The sequence below is a fragment of the Narcine bancroftii genome, chromosome 4, assembly GCF_036971445.1.
Source record: "Narcine bancroftii isolate sNarBan1 chromosome 4, sNarBan1.hap1, whole genome shotgun sequence".
Classification (NCBI taxonomy): domain Eukaryota; kingdom Metazoa; phylum Chordata; class Chondrichthyes; order Torpediniformes; family Narcinidae; genus Narcine; species Narcine bancroftii.
This window is the reverse complement of record NC_091472.1, coordinates 100,180,155-100,196,198: the sequence shown is the minus strand read 5'-3', so window position 1 is coordinate 100,196,198 and position 16,044 is coordinate 100,180,155. Positions and strand designations below refer to the sequence as shown.

The 16,044-nt window shown below is 40.2% G+C and overlaps 1 protein-coding gene across 11 annotated transcripts in view; it reads left to right on the top strand.

Annotated features, from left to right (window-relative positions):
* The window catches only part of dop1a (DOP1 leucine zipper like protein A), a 251,460-nt gene that overhangs the window by 189,874 nt on the left and 45,542 nt on the right, over window positions 1–16,044 (top strand). For all 11 annotated transcript variants that reach the window (XR_011355958.1, XM_069932202.1, XM_069932204.1 and 8 more), the window contains one exon: window positions 11,751–11,860. Coding sequence is in view for 10 of the 11 variants with exons in the window: in XM_069932202.1 (XP_069788303.1) it covers window positions 11,751–11,860 (110 nt within the window). In the remaining variant the exon portion in view is untranslated. The remainder of the gene's footprint in view (window positions 1–11,750; window positions 11,861–16,044) is intronic.

The following is a 16,044-nucleotide window of genomic DNA, read 5'->3' as shown; positions in this document are numbered from 1 at the left end:
AATCATTTTGATTTCGGTCCCTTTAAGCTCACCTGCCCAAGTCGTGCTGCCATCTCTTATCCCGCCCGCCCGAGTCACACTGCTGTCTTTCTCTTCTCCCTCCTCGACTGCCCACCAACCTGAGTCATGCTGTCACCTCTTCCCCCCAACCCGCACGCCTGCCCAAGTTGCACTGCCGTCTTTCTCTTCCTCACCACCCCCCACCGCTGTACCTACACCAGGGGAACGGCTCCCTTCTCATTCCCCTGTGCTTCTGCTGGTACAGTGGTTTCAGTTGCGTGGGGGATTATGGGTAGTGACCATGACCATTGAGCTACCGCTGCCGGGCCAACAAAAAGCGTCGCGACGCTGGATGGATGTCAGTATATAACAATTCAGAGACGCTTATAAAGTAGCGGAACGTCATGGGATATTCCAGCGTGAGTTGAGCGAGGGTCATGCTCGACGGGTAGGCTACTTATACAGTAACGATACCACTAATTAGCGACACAGAAGCAACAGGATACACGGGAGTTGAGCGAGGGTTACGTTGGGTCATGTTTTGGCACCAAACTCCAATCTTTGATGAGCAGATGTCAACTACCAAAAAATGTGCTGGTTTTTGGAGATTGCCAGTTTTCAGAATTCCAGATAAAAGGTTAGGTAGCTGTGTATTATTGGGTAGCTAACTTTAGATATATTAATTTTTTATTGATCATAAAGACAGACAGGATGTTGCTAGGTGGATTAATTTGGAAATTGATTCTGCCAAGAAGTATTCCCTCATTTCAATAGTTAGAGCTCCATTACCTTTTCTGCTTTAAATTTTTTTAAAATATTTTATTTTTTGTTTTTTCTGCATTTAAATGAACTGATAATTTTGTGGTTAAACATACACTGAGGATTTGATTTTAATTTAGAAAACATTTTGGATGCCATAGATTTTTTTATTAATCAGCCCTCTTTTAGCTATGTAATTTTTTTTAACCTTCGGTACAAGATTTTGGATTTTGTCAATGATCAGAGTTTGATACCCAGTCTTTCCAAGATCTCTTTATTGACCAAAGTTTTGTCTGTTTTGTACATATATCATCTAAATTCAAAATAACTTTCTTTCTTTGGCTTGGCTTCGCGGACGAAGATTTATGGAGGGGGTAAAAAGTCCACGTCAGCTGCAGGCTCGTTTGTGGCTGACAAGTCCGATGCGGGACAGGCAGACACGATTGCAGCGGTTGCAGGGGAAAATTGGTGGGTTGGGGTTGGGTGTTGGGTTTTTCCTCTAAACATCATTTTTTTAGATATTTACAGATTAGGAGCTTTTTAAAATTCTTTGGTAAAATTGAATTGGTAATTCCAAGATTTGGAATTATAGCCAGCGCAAATAAAAAAGATGGTAATGGACAACCTTTTCTAGATGATCTTTTCAATGGGAAAGGTTTTGATATTTGTCTATTTGGAACCACTTTAGCCTTTGGGCGATTATATCATGCTCTTATCCAATTTATAAAGTTTATTGGAATTCCAAATGCCTTCAAAACTTTAAATAAATCATCCCATTCTAATCTTTCAAACACTTTCTCTGCATCTTAAGCCAAGGCTACTTGTGGTATTTTTCTTTTTTGAGCTACATTTAATAAGCTTAAAAACTTGACAATATTATCCCCTGATCTTCTTTTCCTGATAAAAACGTGTTTGGTCCAAATTTATCAATTTAGGTAAACATTTTACTAACCTATTAGCTAGTAATTTAGACAAAATTTTATAATCTGTATTCAATAATGATATTGGTCTATAGGAATATGGAATAAACATTATTAATGGTGTCCAGTAAATCACAGGAATTGTTCATTTAATCAGATAATCCCATAAATAGGGGGATCAATAACTCTTTAAATTCTTTATAAAACTCTGGAGAGAAACTGTCCTCTCCTGGAGCCTTAGTATTTGGCAAAGACATCAATGTGTCATATATTTCTGTATCTATAAAAAAAAATTGATAATTCAATCTTCTCTTCAGTGTTTAGTTCCGGCAATATAATTTGCGATAAATATTGATCTATTTTATCTCCATCTTTCAAAGATTCTGATTGATATAATTTCTTATAAAAGTTCTTAAAAACATCATTAATTTCCTGTGTTTTATATGTAAGAAAACCTGATTCTTCTTTTGTGGCTAATATTGTTCTTGATACTTGCTCTGTCTTCAATTGCCATGCTGAAACTTTATGGGCCCTATCCCTCAACTCATAATATTTTTGTAGAGTTCATCTTGAATCTCTTTCCACTCAAAATGTTTGTATTTCATTAGGTCTCAATTTTTTCAACTCCAATATTCTTCGTTTCTCATCATTCACTTGATCTTATAATTCTTTCTTCAATTCTGTTATTTTTCCAATTGGTTAACTTCAGACATGTAATTTTTAAATCTTAACAGTGTAAATTATTATATTCCCTCTTAAATAGGCCTTCAGGGAGTCCCATACCACAAATTTATTAGTTATTGAGTGTTCATTGGTGTCTAGAAAAAAATTTATCTGCTGTCTTATAAATTCACAAAAGTCTTGCCTTTTTAACAATGCAATATGAAACCACAATCTATGACAGGATTACAGAGAGCTAGGATAGAAACTAAGAAATAGGACAGCCAGGGTGGTGATCTCTGGTTTGCTACCTGTGCCAAGTGCAACTGAGGACAAAAATGGAAGGTTGAGAAAAATTAATGTGTGGCTGAGGGGCTGGTGTAAAGGACAGGGTTTTTTCTTCTTGGATCATTGGGATCTCTTTTGGGGAAGGCATGACCTCTACAAGAAGGATGGGTTACACCTAAACCCAAAAGGGGTCAATATATTGGCAGCTAGGTTTGGTACAGCCATCGGGTGCGGTTTAAACTAATTTGGCAGGGGGGTGGGAACCTGTATGATAGGGCAAAGGACAGAAGAGATAAAACAGGAAAAATTAGGTTAGGCAGCGAAAGTAAAAAATCAGAAAGAGCAAGGAGGGTGAAAAAAGCAAATCTGAAGGCTTTATATCTTAATGCAAGAAGCATTCGGAACAAGGTAGATGAATTAGCTGTGGAAACTGAGATAAACAAATATGATTTGATTGGGATTACAGAAACATGGCTGCAGGGTGGGCAAGCCTGGGAACTTAACATCCTGGGGTATACGATATTTAGGAGGGATCGGCAAGAAAGAAAAGGGGGTGGGGTAGTATTGATGGTGAGAGAAGGGACCGACACGATTGACAGGAAGGATATTAACTCAGAAGATGCGGAATCTATATGGGTAGAACTGAGGAATAGCAAGGGGCGGAAAACATTAGTGGGGGTGGTATATAGGCCTCCAAATAGTAGTGTAGAGGTGAGGGAAGGCATTAAAAGAGAAATTAGAAAAGCGTGCAATAAGGGAACAGCTGTCATCATGGGAGACTTTAATTTGCATATAGATTGGACTAGTCAAATTGGTAAAAGTACAGAGGAGGAGGAATTCCTTGAATGTTTACGGGACGGTTATCTAGACCAATATGTCGAGGAACCAACTCGGGAGCAGACCATTTTAGATTGGGTATTATGCAATGATAAGGGGCTAATCAGCAATCTTGTTGTGCGAGGCCCTTTGGGTAGGAGCGATCACAATATGATCGAATTCTCCCTCGACATGGAGAGTGATGAAATTAAAACCAAGACTAAGGTCCTGAATTTAAGTAAAGGGAATTATGATGGTATGAGACAGGAGTTGAGTAAGATTGATTGGGTGGTGTTTATGGGGGAGTTGACTGTGGATAGACAATGGAAAGCATTCACAGATCTAATGGAGAAATTGCAAAAATCGTTTATACCGGTTTAGCATAAAAATAAACCAAAAAAGGTGACTCAACCGTGGATAACAAGGGAAATTAGAGACAGCATTAGGTCCAAAGAGAGAGCATATCAATTGGCCAAAAAAAGTACCGCAACCGAAGACTGGGAGCAGTTCAAGATGCAGCAAAGGAGGACAAAGGGATTAATCAAGAGAGCAAAAATAAATTACAAAAGTAAGCTTGCGGCAAATATAAAAACCGACTGCAGAAGCTTTTATAAATATGTCAAGAGGAAAAGATTGGTGAAATCCAGAGTAGGTCCTTTGCAGTTGGAATCAGGGGAATATATAATGGGGAATAAGGAAATGGCAGACCAATTAAATTCTTACTTTAGTTCTGTTTTTACAAGAGAAGATACAAATAACCTCCCAAGGATGTTGGGAAACATAGAGACTAATGCAAGGGAGGAACTGAAAGAAATCAGTATCTCTAAGGACATGGTCTTGGGGAAATTGATGGGACTGAAGGCAGATAAATCCCAAGGGCCTAATAATCTACATCCTAGGGTACTCAAGGAAGTGGCCATTCAGATAGCAGATGCTTTAAGAATTATTTTCCAGAACTCGATAGACTCAGGATCAGTACCCATGGATTGGAGGGTAGCTAATGTTACCCCACTATTTAAAAAGGGGGGTAGAGAAAAAGTGGGGAATTATCGGCCGGTGAGCCTTACATCAGTAGTGGGCAAAATGATGGAATCCATTATTAAGGATGTAATAGCGGAGCATATGACTAGCAGAGAAGGGATCGGATGGAGTCAACATGGATTTACAAAAGGTAAATCGTGCTTGACAAATCTATTGGAATTCTTTGAGATGGTGACAGGTAAAATAGATGGGGGAGAGCCAGTGGATGTGGTGTACCTGGACTTCCAAAAGGCCTTCGATAAGGTCCCGCATAAACGACTGGCTTCCAAAATCAAGGCTCATGGGATTGGGGGCAAAGTATTGATGTGGATTGAGAACTGGCTGGCAGGTAGAAGACAGAGAGTTGGGATAAATGGCTCATTTTCTGAGTGGCAGGCGGTGACCAGTGGGGTACCACAGGGATCTGTACTGGGACCCCAGCTATTCACAATTTACATTAATGATCTGGATGAGGGGATTGGATGTAATATCTCCAAATTTGCAGATGACACTAAGCTAGGAGGGGTTGTGTGCACGGAAGAGGGGGTCCGGAAGCTCCAGTGTGATTTGGATAAATTGAGGGACTGGGCAGATACATGGCAAATGCACTACAATGTGGATAAATGTGAGGTTATCCACTTTGGTAATACAAACCAGAGGGCAGATTACTATTTGAATGGCAATAGATTAAGAGATGGGGAAGTGCAGAGAGACCTAGGGGTACTTGTACATCAGTCTCTGAAGGCGAGCATGCAGGTACATTAGGCAGTTAAAAAGGCAAATGGTATGTTGGCCTTCATATCAAGAGGGTTTGAGTATAGGAACAAGGATACCTTACTGCAGCTGTACAGGGCCTTGGTGAGACCCCACCTGGAGTATTGTGTGCAGTTTTGGTCACCTTATCTAAGGAAGGATGTTCTTGCAATGGAGGGAGTGCAGAGGCGATTCACCAGGCTGATACCTGGAATGGCAGGAATGACTTATGAGGAAAGATTGCGCAAATTGGGATTGTACTCCCTGGAGTTTAGAAGATTGAGAGGAGATCTCATAGAGACATATAAAATTCTGGCAGGACTGGACAGAATGGATACAGATGGGATGTTTCCAATGATGGGAAAATCCAGAACCCAGGGCCATGGTTTGAGGATAATAGGCAAACCATTTAGGACCGAGATGAGGAGGAATTTTTTTACCCAGAGGGTGGTGAATTTGTGGAATTCATTGCCACAGAGGGCAGTAGAGGCAAGTTCATTAAATATATTTAAGAGGGAATTAGATCTATTTCTTCAGTATAAGGGTATTAAAGGTTACGGAGAGAAGGCGGGGACGGGGTACTGAACTTTAAGATCAGCCATGATCTTGTTGAATGGCGGAGCAGGCTCGAAGGGTCGAATGACCTACTCCTGCTCCTATCTTCTATGTTTCTATGACCTATATTTGCTCTTCTTCCAATGCAATGGACATAACTAAAGGTGAATGGTCAGATAATATTGTTGCTTGGTATTCAATCTTTTGAACACTTATTTATAGTTGAGAAGAGATTAAAAATATATCTATACGTGAATATGCCTTATGCCTAAAAGAATAAAATGAGTAGTTCCTAGTACCAGGATGCATCTTTCTCCAAATATCAAAATAAGTTTCATTTCCTTCATAAAATTTAACACAGTTTTAACTCCCTTGTTTTTAACCTTAATTCCACCTGTTCTATCAGCCTTTGAATCAAAAATAAAATTAAAATCTCCTCGCATGATTACAATTAGCCAATGCAAAAGGGAAAATATAAAAATGTCTTGCATAAATTTTCCATCATCTGTATTCGGTGCATATATATTCATTAATGTCCAACATTCTGAATAAATTTGACAATTTATCATCACGTATCTTCCTACTTTATCAATAGTTGTATCCAATATTTTAATTGGTAATCTTTTATTTATTAATATCGCTACCCCTCTGGCTTTAGAATTAAATGAAGAAAACATTCTTTGCAGGGTGTTAAGAAGAAATAATGAGATTAAGGACTTTAAGAAAGAAGATAAGGAACATAAAATTAGTCTTTTTGCAGATGATGTTATAATTAGATCTTTCAAACCTGAAAGTTCATTTTTTTTTAAAAATGTATGGGTTAGTATCAGGTCATAAAGTAAATATTGACAAAAGTGAAGTGGTGCCAATGATTGAGAATGATTATAACCCAATTTAAGAAAGCAAAAAATTTAAATGGCAGAAAGAGGCGGTTCGATATCTAGGAATTCCTATTGATAAGAATTTGAATTATTTATTTAAATTGAATTATATACCTTCATTGAAGAAAATTAAAGACTTAACAAGATGGAAGGAATTACCAATTTCTTTAATAGGGAAGATAAACTATGTGAAGATTAATATTTTTCCAAGAATGCAATACCTATGTCAATCATAACCAATTTCTGTACCAACAACATTTTTTCAAGACCTTAATAAAAATGTAAGAAAATTTATTTCGTGAGGCGAAATGTCCAGGATGGCACTGGAAAAATTAACAAGGAGATATGATTGTGGGGACTGCGAATGCCTAATTTAAAAAATTATTACAAAGCAACTCAACTTAGATTTTTGTCCTCTTATTATCAGATTGGTGAAAAGACATCATGGGTAAATGAGTAAATAGGGGAAAATAATTCCAAACATATTTTATATAAATGGCATGAACAACTGTTGAAAGAAGATTAAATACACCAATTTTGAAAAATATATTAAAAGTATGGAATGGAATCCATGTTGAAAGAGGAATGAAGAATTTAGTTAAGATGTTACTAAAGCAAACCCCTTATTCCTTTTACAGTTAATAATTCATTTTTTGACATTTGGTATAATTGTGGAATAAAAAGGGTAAAGGATTGTTTTCTGGGTACTTTTTTTGTCTTTTAACCAATTGAAAAATAAGTAATATACCAAATAATACTATTTTTTATTATCAACTTAAATCATATTTAAAAAGAAAATTAGGACTGAATTTTAGATTACTTGAACAAAGTCAATTTGAATATTTAATAATCAATACATTTATTTAAAGATTTATTTAAATCTAAATTAAGATGGGAAAGGGATCTGAATATACAAATTCAAGAAGTATGGTCAAAATTATGTGATGAGAGTGTAACAAATACAATTAATGCTAGATGATACAATTTAATTTTTTTACATCAATTATATTCTTTCTTTGGCTTGGCTTCGCGGACGAAGATTTATGGAGGGGGTAAAAGTCCACGTCAGCTGCAGGCTCGTTTGTGGCTGACAAGTCCGATGCGGGACAGGCAGACACGGTTGCAGCGGCTGCAGGGGAAAATTGGTTGGTTGGGGTTGGGTGTTGGGTTTTTCCTCCTTTGCCTTTTGTCAGTGAGGTGGGCTCTGCGGTCTTCTTCAAAGGAAGTTGCTGCCCGCCAAACTGTGAGGCGCCAAGATGCACGGTTTGAGGCGATATCAGCCCACTGGCGGTGGTCAATGTGGCAGGCACCAAGAGATTTCTTTAGGCAGTCCTTGTACCTTTTCTTTGGTGCACCTCTGTCACGGTGGCCAGTGGAGAGCTCGCCATATAACACGATCTTGGGAAGGCGATGGTCCTCCATTCTGGAGACGTGACCCATCCAGCGCAGCTGGATCTTCAGCAGTGTGGACTCGATGCTGTCGACCTCTGCCATCTCGAGTACTTCGACGTTAGGGATGAAAGCGCTCCAATGGATGTTGAGGATGGAGCGGAGACAACGCTGGTGGAAGCGTTCTAGGAGCCATAGGTGATGCCGGTAGAGGACCCATGATTCGGAGCCGAACAGGAGTGTGGGTATGACAACGGCTCTGTATACGCTTATCTTTGTGAGGTTTTTCAGTTGGTTGTTTTTCCAGACTCTTTTGTGTAGTCTTCCAAAGGCACTATTTGCCTTGGCGAGTCTGTTGTCTATCTCATTGTCGATCCTTGCATCTGATGAAATGGTGCAGCCGAGAGAGGTAAACTGGTTGACCGTTTTGAGTTTTGTGTGCCCGATGGAGATGTGGGGGGGCTGGTAGTCATGGTGGGGAGCTGGCTGATGGAGGACCTCAGTTTTCTTCAGGCTGACTTCCAGGCCAAACATTTTGGCAGTTTCCGCAAAGCAGGACGTCAAGCGCTGAAGAGCTGGCTCTGAATGGGCAACTAAAGCGGCATCGTCTGCAAAGAGTAGTTCACGGATAAGTTGCTCTTGTGTCTTGGTGTGAGCTTGCAGGCGCCTCAGATTGAAGAGACTGCCATCCGTGCGGTACCGGATGTAAACAGCGTCTTCATTGTTGGGGTCTTTCATGGCTTGGTTCAGCATCATGCTGAAGAAGATTGAAAAGAGGGTTGGTGCGAGAACACAGACTTGCTTCACGCCATTGTTAATGGAGAAGGGTTCAGAGAGCTCATTGCTGTATCTGACCCGACCTTGTTGGTTTTCGTGCAGTTGGATAATCATGTTGAGGAACTTTGGGGGACATCCGATGCGCTCTAGTATTTGCCAAAGCCCTTTCCTGCTCACGGTGTCGAAGGCTTTGGTGAGGTCAACAAAGGTGATGTAGAGTCCTTTGTTTTGTTCTCTGCACTTTTCTTGGAGCTGTCTGAGGGCAAAGACCATGTCAGTAGTTCCTCTGTTTGCGCGAAAGCCGCACTGTGATTCTGGGAGAATATTCTCGGCGACACTAGGTATTATTCTATTTAGTAGAATCCTAGCGAAGAGTTTGCCTGCAATGGAGAGCAACGCGATTCCCCTGTAGTTTGAGCAGTCTGATTTCTCGCCTTTGTTTTTGTACAGGGTGATGATGGTGGCCTCAGGATCAATTATATTATACTCCACATAAATTACATGGACTTAATTCCAATTGCTCTGATTAATGTTTTAGATGTAATAAAGAGGTAGGAACCTATACCTCCAGTATAGCAATGTGAAAAAGTAGAAACGTTCTTGGAGGATATGAGTATTGGGACAAATTACGAAGAGACAAGTTCTGAAAGATCCGAGAATATTTTTGCTTGGCAATATTCATAATATGAAGTTAGATATTTATCAGAGGACGTTTCAAAATGTAGCAATAGCAGTAGCAAAGAAATGTATGGCGGTATCGTGGAAATCAGACAATGATGTGGGTTTGAATAGTTGGCAAATACAATTACAAAATTGTATACCGTTAGAGAAAATAACATATAATTTATGGAATCAACCAGAAAACATTTACAGGATTTGGAAACCATATATGGATTTCATTGGTAAAAGTTCATCTACAGTGTCCACCACTCCTGCTCCAACTTGCCCAAGTTCACTTAGAGGTTTAAGATAATATTTGTAAATTTGAAATTTAATTAATTAATGAATGGTATATGACAAATTCAGGTTGGCTTTTTTCCTTTTCTTTCATAATTTTTTGGGGAGGGAAGGGGAAGAAAATATAAAATTATCTATTCTTTTTGCATCATTTAATATTGTGTATGATTAAGGAGAAACATTATATTTTTTTATGGATGCAAATGAAAAATAAAGTTCTCAAAAAAAAAGATTTGGAATTAAAGATGATAGAGAAGATTTATAATCTTAAACCAGATACTAAAAAGCTGTTATCAGTTCTCTATGAGTTATTACTGATGTCCAGTGATAATTCCCTGGACAAGACTAAGAAATGATGGGAGCAAGATTTTCATCAAGAATTTACTGATGCTCGTGGGATTCTATCTTGAAATTGGTTAATTCATCTTCTCTATGCACCCGACATTCGTTATTACAATTTATAATACACCGACTGACTTTTCCAAAGTTTAAATGGCTAAATTTTATTCTAATTTCTCGTCATTCTCGAAATTCTAATTTCATTTTTTGGTCTTGTTCCTTGCTTTCCAGTTATTGGGAAAGTGTCTTCTGTATCTTTATAAACATTTCTAAGTGTGTTGGAAGAATAAAAGAAGGATGAAAAATTATAAAATAATTTTTAAAAATACATCCAAAAATTATCTGTGTAACACATTTAAAAATATGCTTTTCAAACTTTGGGGATTCTCAGCCCTTGCAATGCCTCGTGAGTCAAGTGGTAGAGCAGTGACTGAATCAGTCAGCTCCTCCTGGGTACAGTGAAACTCCCAGTTACCAGCACCTTTGGGGATTGGTGGATGTCGGATAAATGAATTTTCCAGTTGCCTGAGATTGCGTGATGTGGATTGGCAAACTGACTGCTGGCGGAGTGGAGAGGGGTGAAATTTTAAACTTTCATTATTTTTTACTTAATTATTTTTTGGAATTTTTTTGCCAGCTGCTTGAGGCTGTCGGTTGCTTGAATTCCAGATAATGGGGATTGTACTGTATTATGATATATCTGTTTAATAGAAGGGATTAATTGAAGCATATCCAGCACAGTTTGGCCCATGGAAGCCAAAATCGTAATACTGTGGTAAAACCTTAGAATGTGAGAGTGCTATCTCTGAGTTTTGTTGACAACACATGGGAAACGAGAGAAGCAGAATCTGAAACTAAACACAATCTACTGGAGGAACTCAGTGGGTCAAGCAGCATCAGTGGGAGAAAAAGAATGGTCAACATTTTGAGTCAAAATTCTTAATCAGGACTGAGGAAAGTTACTATAGAAACAGTGTCAAGAGGACAGTGTTTGACGGTGAATGCAGGGTCCACACATGGTAATGGCCAACCAGGCAGGGGTGAAATATGTCGGTCTGGTGAACTGTGCCACTCCATTACCAAACCAGAGTTTGTAGTTGCAGACCCCCACAGGATCGGGAGTTCCTGGTGGCTGGGGGGGCACAAAGGACTCTGGGAGGCATGCAACTTCCAGGGTCAGGTGATGATGATAGCATGCCAACTGTATTTATTTAAACTCCTGTAAAGGATCCATTAAACAATTCGCTTGGTTCAGCTCACAGAAAACTTCTGTTGTGCTTTGTTCACTGCACCACGCACTACAATGGACAGAACCAGAAGGTGCCAGACAAGGGATAGCGAGGCAAGAAAGATGAGTGGAGTAGATGATTAGAAGACAAAAGCTGTCAATATTGGAATCTGATAAGTAGAGAATGGTGGAACAAGGAGAGACCAGGTGAAACTAAAGGGAGGGAGGGAATTTCTTCAAATATTTTTTCCTTGGTTTTGTGGCAGTTTTACATGTTGGTGCAAAATGATACTTTCAGTATTTGTTGATCATGTAATGTAAGTAAATAAATAACTTTTACATGTACAATGGAGAATTTGATGAGTCATTACAATGGACATTGATGCTTTCTGTTCCACTCTCTCTCAGGTTTTGGCACATCTTTTGGACATGGTTTTCCACAGTGATGAAAAGGAAAAAGTTATTCCATTACTCGTTAATATTATGTACTACGTGGTGCCCTATCTTCGCAACCACAGGTATTCCAATTGTTCATTTGCATGAATGTAATTGTGATTTTTGCCAGTTGTTGAGCAAGTTTGACCAGAGTGGGCTCATTCTTGGGATGCATTTGCAGCCTTCTTATCTCCTAGTTTCCCAGTGTTCCCGATGTTAAGCAAAAAGAAAACAGATCTGATTTCCCTGCAATTAAACTTACAATTGATGTTTCTCAGATTGTGAAAAATGTTTGTAATTAATGGTTTTCCATATAGACTTGAAGCATTTTCCTTGTAGGGCCTGTGGTTTTGATGAGGGCAGATGAGGTTGATTTTCATTCTTTGCTGACCTTTTCTTCTATCTCCTCCTTCTTTCTGTATTTATTGTCATAATCAGTTATTTTATTTCTCAAATGTATTGTGTATCAGTGACTTTGGAGAACTGACTCCCTCACTTGTCTTCTGCTGCACACCTGCATGACAATAATAACCAGACAACTTATGCCGTTCCCACATCTGCAAACTCTAATGCTTCCAACTTGTTGATGTTTGATATGACAGTAAGGTAATAAATTGAAAAACTCATGCAGTTTGGCATGCAGAGTTTTGCCGCCAGCCTTCCAGACCTCTGGGGGGATTCCATCCATACCTGCTGCTTTGCAACTTTTCAGTTGTTCAATTGCCTTATATGTCTCTTCCCGGGTGAGGACCTCATCCAGCTCTAGCCTTAGGGGCTGTTGAGGGAGCTGGTATCAGCCAGCTCCCCACCATGACTACCAGCCCCCCCACATCTCCATCGGGCACACAAAACTCAAAACGGTCAACCAGTTTACCTATCTCGGCTGCACCATTTCATTGGATGCAAGGATCGACAACGAGATAGACAACAGACTCGCCAAGGCAAATAGCGCCTTTGGAAGACTACACAAAAGAGTCTGGAAAAACAACCAACTGAAAAACCTCACAAAGATTAGCGTATACAGAGCCGTTGTCATACCCACACTCCTGTTCGGCTCCGATCATGGGTCCTCTACCGGCATCACCTACAGCTCCTAGAACGCTTCCACCAGCGTTGTCTCCGCTCCATCCTCAACATTCATTGGAGCGACTTCATTCCTAACATCGAAGTACTCGAGATGGCAGAGGCCGACAGCATCGAATCCACGCTGCTGAAGATCCAGCTGCGCTGGGTGGGTCACGTCTCCAGAATGGAGGACCATCGCCTTCCCAAGATCGTGTTATATGGCGAGCTCTCCACTGGCCACCGTGACAGAGGTGCACCAAAGAAGAGGTACAAGGACTGCCTAAAGAAATCTCTTGGTGCCTGCCACATTGACCACCGCCAGTAGGCTGATATTGGCTCAAACCGTGCATCTTGGTGCCACACAGTTCGGCAGGCAGCAACCTGCTTTGAAGAAGACTGCAGAGCCCACCTCACTGACAAAAGACAAAGGAGGAAAAACCCAACACCCAACCCCAACCAACCAATTTTCCCTTGCAACCGCTTCAACCGTGTCTGTCCGTCCCGCATTGGACTTGTCAGCCACAAACGAGCCTGCAGCTGACACGGATATTACCCCTCCATAAATCTTCGTCCGCGAAGCCAAGCCAAAGAAAGAAGATAATAAAAATAGAACGCACCTGTACATTTATACAGGCATTCTGTTCAGTATCAGTTGGTGCTCTCTCAAAATAATGTCAGTATTTACCAAATCTGTTAATTAGAATCCAAATGCTTGCATTTTAAGTGAAGTTGTAACTGTTATGGTTCACATGAATCGATTTCCTCCTTTGGATAAATATGTTGGAGTTGACATTTTTTTTAATTCTTTCACTCTGAGAACAGCAAAACTGTGGATTACTTGTTTCACAATGTTTGTCCATAAATCAGAAATGAGGTTTGGCTAGAATTCAATTTTGACTTTTTCTTACAAAAAAAAACCGGCCTATCAAGAAATCTGCTAATTTTTAAAAAAAGCTCAGCAAGTCAGGCTGCAGGTGTGGAAAGAAACAGTGAATGCTTGAGGTTCAAAACTCCTTGTCAGAACTGAGAAAGAGACAAGCAAGTTGCCTGAGCAGTGGTGAAGGAAGGAATTGGGTGGAGTGGAGAGAATTTCTCTGACAGAGCTGCTCGCTAACGTTAAGCCATTTGTGTGCATAATGTTCTGCTAATCATAGAGTTGAACAGCGAAGATTTGGGCCCTTTCTACCCACCTTGTGATGCTTGTCTACCCTAATTCCATTAGACCTGTATCCCTCTATTTCTTTCCTACCAAGTACCTGTCCAAATGCTTTCCAAACATTCTAGTTGGCAGCTTGTTCCATATAAACCTCACCCTCAGATCTCCTTTAAAAATTTCCCCTATCCCTGTGGTCTCTAGTTTTAGATTCCCTTGCCCTGGGAGAAAGATTCTTAAAATCTATGCCCCCCCCCCATCATTTTGTAAACTTCTCCAAGGTCACCCTTCAGCTTCCCATATTCTAGTAAGAATAAAGCCAGCCTAACCAATCTCTCCTTACATATACAACGTTCCATTCCATGTAACATCTTGGCAAATCTTTTCTAAGTATTCTTATATTAGCATATTACCATATCCTTGTTGTTGTGTGGAGACACAATTTCGAGATAATCTGTATTTCGTGTCGCTGAGCATGTTTCCCAACTCTTGCACTCAATGCCTCAGGCTATGAAACCAAACATACCAAATGCCTTTCTTGCTACCCAATCCAGCAATATATATATATGTGTGTGTGTGTGTGTGTGTGTGTGCGTGTGTGTATGTGTATATATCTATATATTTATATCTCTATCTCTCTCTCTCTCTCTCTCTCTCTCTCTCTCTCTCTCTCTCTCTCTATATATATAATCTATCTATCTATATTACAAGCAGCAAGGGTCCCAGCACACATCCCTGAGGTACACCAGTTGTTACAACTTCGAGTCAGAAAATCACCCATCCACCACTGCCCTCTGTCTCCTGTGACCAACCTTTGGATCTAGTTTTGCCAACGCGCCTCGGATTCCTTATGCCAAAACCTTTGAGGCTACTCCACCATGCGGACCTTGTCAAAACCTTAATAAAGTTCATGTAAATTTCACGTACTGCTCTACCCTCATCAATTTTTTCAGTCGCCACCTCAAAACATTGTTAGATTTGTGCAATATGATCTCCCCTGCACAAAACCATCCTGACTTACTCTAATTAGCCACTATCTTTCCAAATGAACATAAATCCTGTGCATCAGAATTTTTTCCAACATCTTCCCTGTCGCTGACACAAAGCCTGTAGTTTCTAAGCTTATCCCTACTTCACTCTTTGAACAAGGGGACAATATTTTCTATCCTCCAGTCTTGTAGTTACTCACCAGTGGTGAATGATGATGCAGAAATCTCTATCAGAGCCTCAGCAGTCTCCTCCCTTAGCATCCTGGGATGAATTCCATCAGGCCCTGATTTATCCACCTTGATATCTTCATCTGGTGCTGTCTGTTTGTATGCCCTCCCTGTGTCTGTGTGGGTTTCTTCTGGGTGTTCAGGTTTGGATGGAATAGGCTTATGGGCTGGAAGGGCCTGTAACCGTGCTGTATATCTAAATATAAATTTAAAACTGCCCTAACACTATCTCCTTCCTGATACAGACATGTTCCAGTGTATCAAGATTCAAGATTCCTTTATTGTCATGTAATAAAAACAGTGTAGCTAGCTTGTGTGTATATCTATATGCTGATCCTATTGTGCAGGAGAGGTTATAGCTGCATGCAGGTTAGCTCAGAAAGAACACACTGTTCCCAGAAAAAACAATACATCCCCAGTTGAGTGTAGTTAACACTGAGCTTTATTGGGCTCACAGCCCTGCTTTTATTCTCAAGCTGAAGGGCGTGGTCAAAGCCTCCTCAGCGGTGATTGGTGCATTTGCAATCCACTTTCCTTGATAGGCCAGTTAGGCTCCTTTAGTTGTGGCCAATTAGAGGGCACCCCAAGGGGGGGCTGCAAGGGGCCGCCACAACAGCACAATATTACATGGAATTTGCTTCCATCCACCGTAAGGCAGACAGATTCACCATTGGTAGAAATTGCCTGAAGTGCCTCTTACAGTCAGAGAAAGAGAAGCAAAAGAGAGTCTCCCTGAGAGTCACTGAGTGTCCGTGATTCACCTCCAGCACTGCTGTAGCCCCCACAGCCACAGAAGTGTCCAGTCCAAACCATCAGCAACTCGAGCTTCAGA